Consider the following 13,323-nt stretch of genomic DNA (forward strand, 5'->3'; position numbering starts at 1 on the left):
AGACTTTTAAATAATGTAAGGGAATTCATTTCAGCACCAAACAGGGGCTCTGGAGGTCTTTACCTGCAGTGAGGGAACTGTTGTCCCAGCTGGTGGCAACTAAAGACAACCTGCAGACCATCTTGGACCAGTCATGACAAAATGGGCACAGACAGGGGGGAGGCCCCCGACCGCTTTTGCCATTTTAGATTTTGCATCACTTTGTTTATTTTTTTAATTTTTTAAACATTTTTGTTCCGTTTTTGGTCAGTTTGTGTCGATTTGTTTTTGTAGTTCAGCTCATTTTTTATGTGTTCGTGGCACTTTGTGCATTTTAACGGAGCCTTTTAAAACAGGAAATAGAAGAAAAATGAACAACAACAACAGCAAAAAAGTAACAACTTTCCTCTTAGGTCCCTGGGTCTTTACACATGTCCGGTTAATCCATCCATGGTCATCATGAAGGAAAACAGTGAGAAAGACCATTGTGACCCTAACAACCCTAAACACACAAGTCATTCTACCAACTAAAGGGTGAAGCAGAAGAAGTCACTAGTTTTCAAATGTCTGAGTGAAAGTCCTAAACTTAATCCTGTATGTGAAGCAGACAGTTCATGCAAACAAGCAGAATGGAGGAAAATCCATTCAAGCTCATGTGCTGAAGGCTATACTTTTCCCAGGTAAACATTTCCACAATAAATAAAAATAAAGTAATTTTTCTGTAATTTGTTTAATTTGCATTTCTTTATCAAGTTAAAGTCACATTTATGCTGAAAGAGAAAATTAGGAATAGATGAGTTGAAAACTTTTAACTAATTACTGAAAACAATCGATTCAATTATGCAAGTAAAATGAAGTTGCCCTCCTCACAACTTGTCACTCGAAGGAAGCATATACCTTATTGTTTTTGGTTTCCCGTGTCAGCAAAGACCCAGTTCTCTTTGGATTGAGTCAAACGATGCATAAATGTGTACTGTCAGCTTTGCAGACAGTAACTGCCACCGACTCTGAACACCAGCTTTCCTGCTGAAGTCTCCTCCTTTACCAACTTACAAACATGAACACACGTCCGGTCCTTGGTCAGACACTCAGCTTCCTGCAGCACAGTAATTAAACAGTAAGTGCTATTTGTTTGTTCCGCTGTTATTGCATTTGCGATTATTATTGTTATTCTTCCTTTTTTGCACGGACGGACTTTGGAGGAAATGGATGTGTGCGATCTCTTTCAAACATGACTGCTCTAGACCATGAGCAGCCTGACCTCTTGGCTCTAGCAGATAAAAGAAAAAAAAACATAAAGAAGACGTGATTTGGGTTGATTGTGGTGCAGTAAAATAGAATCTAAAGTGAGTTTCCACAGTTAAACTGAAATTAAACGTTCAACACAAACTTTACAGTCAGAAGTCAATTAGTCTGTCAGTCTAATAATTCTTTAGGATTGTGAAGGTCCGTATCTTTTTGGATGCCAACACAATTTTCAATATTTTCTTTGCATCACCAAAATTGATCTAACTGTAGATGCAGCTTTACCTTTTCACTAGATGCTGGGTTTTCTGGCCAAGAAAGGGTTTGTGTTTGTTTGGACACAGTTTGTCCCACGGGATAGTTGCCCTCGGGGGTGTAAATGTGGTTTTCATGCTCCGAGCCCAGCAGAAGGTGAAAGATTGACATGTTTTTTTTTTTTTTTTTTTTTTTGCTGGTCTGCTGGTCAAGGTCGTCTTGTTGACCTGCAGGGGAACCGTGCACTCGGTGCGGCAGTTATTTGATGTTGTATCGCAGAAACGATTAACGAGCTTATTTCCAGTGCAAGGCTGAATAAACAGTAAATTGTGCATTGTGTAATTCTTAAAGCGTGACTTCTCTTATTATTGTATGCTCCAGTGTTTGTGACGTACCTTTAACACACATGTAACGACACAGTGTACAGTGTAGGTACTGTCTCTCTGCTTCTCAGTTAAATGTTCAATAAATTCTATTCTGCATATTAGAATACGCATGATGGAGTATTAGGGTCAGTGTGGAGAACGTGTTGGAACCACACAGTGGAATAGTGTAGGTTTACCAGGAGGAGTAATGGCACTAGTCATTTTAGAACTTTATTATTATTTGGAAACAAAAGCTTATGCACTGGCCCATATTCTGACCTATTGTGCGTGTAAGACTTTGCATCACACTGTGTATAATATATGTGTGATATTAATCTAAAACAAATGTTCTTTTTCTGAGGAAATGTCAAGGAAATGCAATCATATGACGAGTGTGTATGATTTATGGAATGTTCCTATGCAGTGGAGAAAAGGAGCTATTGAAAAATGCATGAGCCTTGAGTGATGATTTAAATCGTGATTTGATTCTCACATCTGTTCAGAACAGGTTTACTGCCAACAAGAGGCAGGGAGAACATAATAACCATCTCAGTTTATGCAGGCCCACATATAGCAGCTTCATTAACTTTGTCGGTTCATCGGGAAAAATAAAAGCAGATGTGAGGTTCTGTGCACTGGTTCCAGACAACAATGATATTGTATGATAAATAATGCAATTTTCTGACAAGCAATACAAGGTTGAAACCTGCAGCTTCATCTTCAGCTTTGTCAAAAATTCTGCACATCCTAAAAAGTAGTCTGTATCAACTTCTTCATTGCTTAATGTGCAGTACACTTGTGCTGCTTCCACTGGGTGGTGAGGACAGGGAGAGTGAGCCCTCTGGTGGATGTAAGCCACCATTTCTTTCTGAAAACTCCCTTTGTCTTTTCCTTCCACACACCACCATCCTCACATCCTGCCCAGCACAGACAGCTGGTTTAATTATCTATTCATTATTCAAAATTTACACGCACCTAATCGGATCTTTCCTTAATGGAAACAGATTGAAATTGATTGGCCATTTCAACTGAGGATTATGGTCATTATCAATTCATCAATTCCAGCTGTTAAGGGTGATGGTCTTTTCTGAATGTAAAAAAAAAAAGGATTAAATATAAAAATGTATTTTTTGGGTCATACCACTTCGTCTGAAATGGACCTGACCTTTTGTAACATCATAAGCAAATAGGTCTATGACCTTTTTTTCATCTCATTTGCAATAGACAAGTTGAAGTGGCGAATAACGTCTATAGTTTGAGGTCTGACGAGAAGGTTGGACTGTCAATGTGATTAAGGTAAACTATCAAAACACTGTAGACATGGGACAGATGAGCCGGGACTTGGCCCACCGAACCTGTGACTGGTGGATTACTTGCTCTCCCACCTGAGCTACAGGCCACGCCTCTTTCTCCCTGCGGCTCTCTGCCACGCTCTATCTGGTGCTTCAGGTAGTCGTCACAGAATCACAATAAATGAATGTTCCAAACTCTACTAATCAAGCAGAAGACTCAAATTCTGATTGGCTGCAAAATGCCGGCCGCGCAGTAATTACGTCCTCATAGCCAGTGCAAGGGCCCTGATTTCGGCTTGCGTGATGTACAACATTAATATGCCTAAATTGTAAAGCTGTGGAACCGTATCTTTTGGCTTCTACAGTAGCCCTCTGTGTGCGATTGCTGAGGATGCTGCGCAATCATCAGCAAAGAAATGTGCAAGTGGTCCTCTGCTAGAAGCATGTTCCAGCGCTTAGAAAGATCAGTTGGTGTTTAGTGAGCGTCGAACACAGAAAGCTGCAAAAGCCAAGATACGTTTTGGAGGTTTCTAGTGAAAACGTGAAAAAAAGTCACCTGCAGCAGTGTATCTTGAAATATAAATACAATAAAAATCAACCACCAGTGCAGCGGTGGAGTGGTTAGCTCTGCCGCCTCTCACCTACAGGGGCCCCTGGCTCAAACCCACCGGCCGACTGCAGCCTTTCCGTGCGTTTGCATGTTCCCCCCGTGTTTGCGTGGGTTTCCTCCCACAGTCTACATACATACGTTAGGTAAATTGATCACTCTAAATTAACCGTGGGTGTGAATGTGAGTGTGAACGGTTGTCAGTCTGTGTGCGTCTCTCTGTGTTGGCCCTGAGATGGACTGGGGACTTGTCCAGGGTGGACCCCGCCTCACATCCAATGACAGCTGGGATAAGATTCTAGCCCCCTGTGACCCTGTAAATAAAGATAATGGATGAACACTGAACCAAAGGCAACTTCAATAACTGCATGCATGTATTTATGAAAAAGCAAATAACAGTAGACAAAGGTGGTTATGTGTTTACCATACATCATGGCACAGATAGTAGAACGTCTAAATTAAAGAGAATTACATTGAACTGAATAGTTCTTGTTTTTTTTTTCCTTTTCTTACAAATAGCAGAATTATGGCAACTGTCAAGGCACATATTGGCTTCAAAACATCTGGCTCCAGGTGTTTCTCAGTGGCTGCAGTCATGTCTGTATCATCCAACATTCAAGGTGATTTATAGGCCGTCCTCTGAGCACTGAGCAACCAGGACACACGAGAGACTTTAGCTTCCAACAAACCCGAACGATCGATTCTTGAGGAAAGGTAAAAGGTAAAATACTGAGGAATTTGCCACAGTGCAAGAGGAATGTGATCAAGCTGCCCCGTTAATGGTAATGCTGTTTCTGTAGTGGGGATTTTACAAACATCTGTTGAAAATCTACAGCAACGGAGCCAAAAAACAAAAAAAAAAACAGATGAGAAGCACAAACAGCAAAAAAGACAAGTAAAAATGTTCGGAATACATTGTAAATTAACATCATCCACATGCTTGGTTAGACATATGCTGCTTGAAACATTTTCACTCTGATCAGTATAAAAAAACCTCGCCACCTCCCTGGAGATGAGACATAGCTGCAGTGTTTTCCCTTGATTCCACAGTTGAGGACATTTGCATGATGACAAAAGGTTCCTCAGAGCCTTCGAAACACACGCGTGTATGGCTTCCCTTAAATACGAAAATATTGTATCAAGATGCTTAGCACGAGTCACAGATACTTTTCAGCTGCCTATTCAGCAAAAAAAGCACAAGAGGATTTGACTGTATATGGCTCAGTGTGGCTACTGCAGAGCAAACTTTAGCATGAAGCCACACTAGATGAGAAAAGTTAATGTGAGTGAGGGCTGCAGCAGATAAACCTGCATGTGTTAGTAAAGTTCTGTGGACGGTTGAAGCAGTGCTGCAGTTATAGATCCTGCCTTTTAATATTTGTTTTAAGCATAATGTTAAAGGGTGACCCATGTCAGAAGGTTAAAAAAAAAAAAAAAAAAAAAAAAAAAGACACAAGGCCCTCTAATAACTAACTTTGGTGAATGCAACTGGTCATTTGTCTTCCTCAGTCAAACACAAACACAATGTGCTGGACTGTACATTCTGTATGTACACAATTTTGAATAATACATTAACATGTGATGCATCACCTTTCTGTGGGCGATTGGTTAATATAATATACTGCATGTTATATTACATATTTTTCCAGATTTGCATAGTTCTGTTGGTCTCACATTCTGGTATCCTGAACTGGAACACCATCTCCATAAAAGTACATTTACATCGCTCAGAGATAAAGAGGCATCGTATAGTGCTACATTCTGTTGTACAATTAAGCAGAACATTATACTGTAACTATACAGTAATTTACAGATTACATTTACACACTTCACATCTTACATCTTAACCACATTTTAGGGCGTCATTAAAAAATATAAATAATATCTAATCTGCAAGAATATAAATTTGAGGGAACAGCTGTATCACTTTCAGGTATTCTTCTGTTTATCATGGGCATTTGGGTTTGTAGCATTTGTACATACTTTAAATTTAGAAAATAAATGACGGTGTGGCTGAAAACACCGGCATGACGACGTCTGGTTTCCCTTATAAAATCTTTGGCCATTGGGATTCACTTGACCAACCCAAGTTGCTGCCTCAAGCTAGCTGGATAAATGCACTTGTGGCTTTGTACTTCATCATTATTACTGAAGCATATCACTAGGAACTGGCAGCTTTTGAACATTACATGCTGGACAGAGTAAATATGACAACAACTGAAATAAAACAGTAACCTCTGGACAGGAATTTGAGTCTGGGAATAAGCGCTGATGGAGGCAAACCGTGCTGCACTTTGCCTCTTCTCCCGTAGTAGCTGCTACAGCAATACCAGCACAACTCAGCTCTACTCTGTCAGGTACATGGCTACATCTTGTGCAGGAGCCGCAAAAATTCCACTGAGGTCTTTGGAGAGTCTTTCATCCTGTTGAAAGGAAGAAAAAGCCTGAAATTACTATTAGATGTTATGTCAAAGACATAATTGATCAGGATATATCAATTATTGAAATTGGAATGTTCTATTTATTTACATCAAATATACATTTCTTAACTGCTGGTAATTATGATATTAAATCCCAAATGAAATCACCTAAGGCTTTGCTAATATGTATAGCTACACATTTAAATTCATCTGGACTTAATTTAAAATTCGATAACTATTCCAATTTGTTCTGGGTTCTTGTTCTTCTCATAAATAGTTTTGTACCCTGCAAAAATCTAGGACCTTTGGCAGGGAGGGAATAGACCTGTATAATTTCGACAAATACTGTATATTAAGAGGTCATCTGCATATAATGATCATTTAAATTCTTGCTTTGCTATATTATTAGTACTTATGTGTATATTTGTTTGGATTACTGCAGCAAGAGGCTCAATAGCCATGGTGAAGACAGGGCACATCCTTGGCTACAACGCTCTTAGGTCTAAAGGGTTTAGATGGACACAATTAGTCATTACCTCAGCCAAGGTGGCTTTATACTTTAATCCAATACGAACTAAACTTTTGTGTCCAAAGTTCATGAATTCTAAAGTTTGTTAAGAAATTACACCAGCATAAAACTGAAATACTAAATGGAAATATTAAAAAATGCAAAATGATAATGCATATTCATAGTAAACTTGATTAAATTACATTTGCCGCATTGCTTTTAGGAATTTACTGTTGTCAATACAATTTCAACTGTTACTTCAAAAACTAATTAGAGAGTTATTTTTCTAAATATGTTTTTCCTTTACATTTATTTATCGAAGGAATATTTACGAAGAGGGAACCTGGGAATCACTGATCACACTCAGTCAACAGTGCATCTTTTAGTTTGGATTTAATTAAAAGAACAACAGCAAAAGATTTAATTATGGCCTGGAAATAATAACACATCATCCATTTAATGATGTGATGTGCCTACCACAGACTCAGTGTGGGTCCACTGGAAGAAGCAGGAACCTTGGGGAAGATTCTGACTCAGAGACATGTCCACCCTCCTGAGGTCAGAAGGCTCAGAGGCAGCCAGCACGTCGCCCCCGGCTGAACTGGAGGAGCAGTGCTGGTCAAATATGCAGCTGCTGTGAGTAACTGCCTGGCCACGTGCTAGCCCTCCCTGCTGAGTGTGGTTCAGACCGGTGACACCCTTTGGCCAAAGATCAGCGTGTGGAAATAAGTTTTCTGAAGTCTTGCACTCTAGCATCAAGTCATATCCATTTTGTATGATGCCAGCATGAGGCAGCTTCTGCTGCTGGCTCTGTGGCCACTGCTCAACCTTATGCCCATGCATTCCCAGGGGAGGGCCCTGCTGACAAGCTGTGGCAAAGGGAATGGGAACATTAGTCATGCTAGGGGAACTAACGTCATTACAGGGAATCAGGGCTGGCAAAATGTCTATTATGTTGGGTGCTACACTGTTTGGCTGTCTAACAGAGCTCTGCAGTAGCTGTCCATTTGCTGCCATTGCAGGAGCCTGCAAATTGTTTTGAGGATACTGTAAAAGTTGGCTTGACTCCATTCGTCCTTGAATCCCCTGAGGCCAGTTTGCGTGGCTGATGGACGCCTGCCCGCAAGACTGAAAAGGAGCGGAGACACCCTCATTGGAGGTGCAAGGAACAGGGAGTTCTATTGATGGACTGAAAATCTCCTGTAGCTGCAGCTGCTGTATAGAGGGCAAGGCGGTGTTCTCCTGAGCAATCAGGGGACCCTGGTGGCAAAGTTTCTGGGTGCTGTTGAATATCTGAGTGGACTCTACTAAACGCTGCTCATTACTCAAGGGTCCATTCATTGTGTGTCCATTCCGAGGAGAGTAAACATGAGCCGGGCTTGGTGTCTGAAACATCTGTGGTTCAGCGGCCGAGAGCTGGGCAGCATGAGTTAAGGGGCTCGGTTGGATGTTGTTGACTGCCATGAGACAGCTGGGAGGGCTGCTGCTTAGACAGTCTTCTCCCTTCTCCTTGAACAAAACAGTTTCAATGTAGTCAAATATCTCATTAGTGATTATGCTGTCCAGCTCTGAGTGGACATTGTTTGGCTGACCCTCATCCTTCTTGAGAGCATTTTCCCACGCCGTCAGCTCGGCATTATCCACGTCCAGGCTCTGCAGCACTGCAGTAAAGTCACCATTTTCAGCCAATTTTTCCAAATTGTCAATCACGGCCATCACGGACTGCTTGGTTTCCTCTTTCACCACCACAGGGTCACTTGTTTTACTTGCGGGCCCGTTGTCATTCCACGTGCCACTGGGAACACTGACCAGGGCCCGGCTGTCCATGAACACCTGATCCACAGGTAAGGGGGGGTCTACTGTGTGGGTGTAGACCGTTTCATCCTGTTTCAGGAAGCAGTCAAGCAATGAGCCGGGGGTCACATCCTTGTTCATGTCATTGTTGCCAAACATTTTATTGAACTGAAACTCTGTGATGTCCACCGTGGGGCCGGTGTCATAGAGGATGGCCTCTCCTGTGGTTAAGCTGAAAGGAACCTGCAGTCTCCTCTGGCGCAGATAGTCCTCCCCCTCAGCCTTACTGAAACACACCAAATTGCATTTTGCCTTACTGACACAATCAGAAACATAATTGCCTAAGTAAAAAACATTGTGGGAGAGGCCTCTCCTGTGCTGTTCGGTATTGTCAGCCAGATAAGCTACTGACAGTGACACAAGTGAAGGACAAAACACTCACACTAAGGCACGCTGATAGGCAATGATAAAATCAGGTCTTCCATCTTTGTAGATGAGCTTTGCATTGGCCTTCACCCACACCCAGCCAGCTGACTTACTTAGGAGCCTGAAAACAGTCAGTCCACTCTCCCCTGTTTTAATCACTGTGAAATAACAACAACAATATAGTCAACAGTGTAATAGCAGTAAATGTATGGTTTACTTTAAAGGGCGGCTCGACCAACTTTCAACCTGCATCCTACAATCCTGCTATTGTGGCACTTTATTGATACTTTTCATGAGAGAAAGAACCCATTTAGATGGGTAGAAGCCAGCGGTGATCCCTGAGTTCGCCAAGGGTTCTTGATAATGTCATCTGGAGGAGTTTGGGAGTAGCATGCTGCTCACATATCATAGTCAACTTGCTCCTTGATATATGGAAGGCAGAGGAAGGTGTAATACCACTCCTACACATATACTTCTTAAGTAGAAGCACCCGAAGAAAATTGAAAAATCAGTGAAGTTACGCTTTAGCATATGGAATTAGCAAAACAAGCTGATATTTGCTAAATGCAGGTATGTTTCCATTATAATTCAAGTAAAAAAAAACACCAGACTACATGTTGTTTGATTACCTGCCATCAAACAAACGATGTGCATGTCATTTTGCGGATGCATTCGTAATATTAATATTATGATTGAATTGCCAACATACTGCGCATGTGGTTTTCAGCACAGTGCATCATATCAGCAGCGTGGATGAACTGGTACCCAGAGCCTTTCATACACAGTTCAATCTCCGAATAGCCCAGAACAGTCATTCCCCTGGCGAGAGACAAAACAAAAACAACATTAAAATTTGAGCTGCAGCTAATGAGAAACAGTTAAATCTGAATTATAGTTTAGGGCAACAACAGCTGTGAAAACTGGCTAAAATAAAAAATGAAAAAGGAAAGATTCTGTTGAACCTGCTATCAATGCCCATAGGTGTAAAGTCCAGCTTGTGCTTGGTTTGAAAGAGGAGCATTTTAGTCCTGATCTCCACAATGGATGGAGCCTGGACAGGCATAGCGATGGCAAATAGTGCCAGCTGATGTTTGTTAGATCTTTCATTGTCCCTCAAAATCCTCTGACCATGGAGGTACTTTAATCGCCCCTGGAACTTCAGAGCCTAATTTGGGTTAAACAAAAAACAAAATTAGATGAGTCACTCATGGTCTTAGCAGGGAAACAGTTTGATAAGGCAAAAATCAAACAGACATAATTCTGTCACATTGCAGCCAATGTAGGTACTAAACTAACCAGAAAGCCAGAAGAATTATCCAGGAGGCAGCGGAAGCGACACACAAAGCTCCTCTCCAGGAAGGAAGAGTTCTCTGGGGGAAGCTGCTCTGGACTGTACAACACTGTATTACCACAACTCTGCAAACCTGGGAACACGGTTTAAGATGACAGATTTTAGCATTATCCTGTGTATGAATCAGACGTGTGATTGGATTTGTGTGAAAACCTCATGTTTAAAGCTTGAATACAAATAATATATATGGTTTCATTTTTATTCAGAGTATTCAGAGTACTCACCATCTCCCTCTACAGCTGGGGGGTTCAGAGCAAAGTGAAGCTGCTGTCTGAACATGGCCCGGTCATCAGTGTGTATTAGCTCAAACACACTTTGGTGAACCACATCTGACTTTCAGTAGAGGAGAGAACATAAGACTTAGTCAACCTTTCCAGGAAATTAAACAGGCTGTTACCCAATGAAGTTTTACCTTGTGGAAAACCATTGACGGTACAACATTGGCAAGAAAGTTTTCTGTCTATGGATCACAGAACGATCCCCAACTTGTTATACTTATTATTATTCTGAAATAACAATGTAAACAAATGTTTTAATCGACTTTAACTCTGTAAACCAGTTGTTGCTCAAAGTCGTTTCTGTTTAACTATGAGTTTTCTTTGTTAAAGAGTGAATATTTGACCACATGAAATGATGGGACGAGTGTGGTTTGTACTGCAGGCTTGGCATAACCAGTCTCTACTGATGTTTTGACCCCACATGTAGGACATGATTGGACTGAAGTGTGAGATTGAACTTTCTCTCGCAATTTTAGTAAGTAAATTCGTACTTCAAAGGGGGTTCTACTCTACAAAAGATGAGGGTTTGACACCTCTTTAACAAGTCCAGCATCTTACCAGGTGAAAGCCCAGGTAGTCCTTGATTGTGTGCGAGGCATAAAACACAAATCCCTCTGATGTGACCACGATCACAAAGCCGTTCAATGCCTGCACATAGAAAAAGACAGTCAGCCCATCAGCAATTACAGTGCTTTCTAAAAGCACACAGGTAAACAGAGCTAGTGGACATACAAGTACAGTGTAGGGGACACATGCATATCATATAAATACAGCAATATGGTCACAAAAACACTAATTATGACTGATAAGAAAACTGCATTTATTTAAGATACACGAGGGCCGAAACACACAGACAAACATGATGTGAAGAACAACTTTAGCCAATCCAAACACTTTCTGTCCATCAAATCTTTGTGACCATTTGTACATAAGGTTGTATTACACTGTGTGTCTGCCAGACTGCACTTGATGTAGAGCAACACTGGTTTTATAAGATTTTAATTGTTTACTGTGTTATACCTGGATTCCTTTTTACAACAAATGAAAGGAACACCTTGACTTTCGTGCGAATTTCACTTGCCAAGGACAATTTTAATCAGCGTTTACAGTAAACAGAGTTGTCTGGTGCAAAGTGCGGCTCAGAAAATGCTTTGAAAGAACGAAGGACACCATAGGCCGCAGATGAGCCAGTAATCCAAAAGGAAAAAAAACTACAGATCTCAGTAGCAAAAGACGTTTTAACAAGGCGAGTGTCTCTGGTTGTAACATGAGAGTTATCCTCTCTATTCAGTGACTGAATTGTCTTGTTTACCATTTCTAAATACGAATGTGTCTCTTTGCTTCTGCACAGTACACCGATCAGATGTGGGCCATCTTGTTAAAAATTAACGAGATGCCCAAAACATTATAACCACTTCCAGTATAATTCCATTAGCCACTTTGACCTGAATAATAAACAGAGTAGAATTACTACCTTTCTGACAGCCACTGTATGTGACAGCCAAATGTCAGGGACCGAGCAGGTAGACACAGGTTACACGAAGAAAGACGCAAAAGAAAATGGGTTTTATTTACCCAAATGTAACATATACAAGGAAATTTAAATTTGCTAAAAAAAATTTGGGCCCTAAAAGAGGTCAACAAAACACAGCTAAACTCAAACTATCAAACTGAAATTATAACACAAGTTCTAAGCAGAACAGAGACAAAACTGACGGAAATTTTAGGTTGAAACTGTCACAAAGGTTGTAATTCTACGTTTCAACCAACGTTTGCAATTATACCATAGAAAATGTGGAATTCATGGCAGAGCCACTGTATGTGGTTGCATTACATTGCACAGGTGGTCATATTGTTGTGGCTGATGGGTGTATGTGAATATGAAATCTTTACGCAGATGATACAGTTTTATCTTTCTTTGCTTATTCGGTCCAGTCAGACATTTAGAAATCACAACCCCCTATAAAGTACTGCAACATGCATGTTATTCATCTTAGAAATAGTTCGCTGTTACCACCCATAACCATAAATATAGATCAAAATAGTTTCATAACATAGGTTTGTTCATACCTTGTACATAGTTTACCTGTGAGGTCTAGAAAGATGAACAGTGACATTTTTCTCTCAGTTCTGGACTATGGGGATGTTGTATACCATCATGCCAGTGCGTCCACTCTGAGGCCTCAGTTTATCATTCTGCTCTTAGATTTATTACTGATTGCATGATTACAACACTAGCCATTACATTCTTTATTACAAAGTTTTTTGGGCCTCTCTGTCTGAGAAACGGCAAAAACATTGGTACAGCATCTAGGTATATACAAAGCCACTGGTAGAAGACCGTCCTCTTATACCTTGTCTCCTTAGATTTGGCATTCTGGCCCTTACTTGTGATTATTGGATGCTCCAGAAACCACAAACCAGAATTTGATTTATGAAAAAAACTGCTTTTGGTGTTAAAAAACTTCATGTTTTTATACTTATACTATGACTTTAATAGCAAAGAGTGTGTTGCTGCAAATAAGCATCTATGCTCAGCCAACCTACCCTGTATAAATACATAAATAATGATAATTTTCAGTAAAAATACAAGATATGTCCCATCCTATCAAAATAAAATTGAATGTTTTATAGCATAGCAGCTTTTATTTAAATCTAAATGTTAGATTTTTAAACCACTCTCTCATACTGAGCAATGCTGTTTGAGGACACTGAGGAGTAAATCCTGTTGCTGATTTGTAATCTACAGTCCAATGTCAGCACCTGCTGCCTTTCAATTGCTCTGTATTTTACATAATCCACA

At 40.5% G+C, this 13,323-nt stretch overlaps 1 protein-coding gene across 1 annotated transcript in view; it reads right to left on the reverse strand.

Annotated features, from left to right (window-relative positions):
• Window positions 1-4,099: 4,099 nt before the first annotated feature.
• LOC137132440 (aryl hydrocarbon receptor-like) overlaps window positions 4,100-13,323 on the reverse strand; it is a 31,473-nt gene continuing 22,249 nt past the window's right edge. The window contains exons 4-11 of the mRNA XM_067514874.1: window positions 11,079-11,168; window positions 10,467-10,575; window positions 10,188-10,315; window positions 9,854-10,056; window positions 9,601-9,710; window positions 8,908-9,049; window positions 7,149-8,751; window positions 4,100-6,166 (exon numbers count right to left, since the gene is read on the reverse strand). Of these exons, the coding sequence (XP_067370975.1) occupies window positions 6,089-6,166; window positions 7,149-8,751; window positions 8,908-9,049; window positions 9,601-9,710; window positions 9,854-10,056; window positions 10,188-10,315; window positions 10,467-10,575; window positions 11,079-11,168 (2,463 nt within the window). The 3' untranslated portion in view covers window positions 4,100-6,088. The remainder of the gene's footprint in view (window positions 6,167-7,148; window positions 8,752-8,907; window positions 9,050-9,600; window positions 9,711-9,853; window positions 10,057-10,187; window positions 10,316-10,466; window positions 10,576-11,078; window positions 11,169-13,323) is intronic.

The sequence above is a fragment of the Channa argus genome, chromosome 9 (assembly GCF_033026475.1).
Source record: "Channa argus isolate prfri chromosome 9, Channa argus male v1.0, whole genome shotgun sequence".
NCBI classification, from domain to species: domain Eukaryota; kingdom Metazoa; phylum Chordata; class Actinopteri; order Anabantiformes; family Channidae; genus Channa; species Channa argus.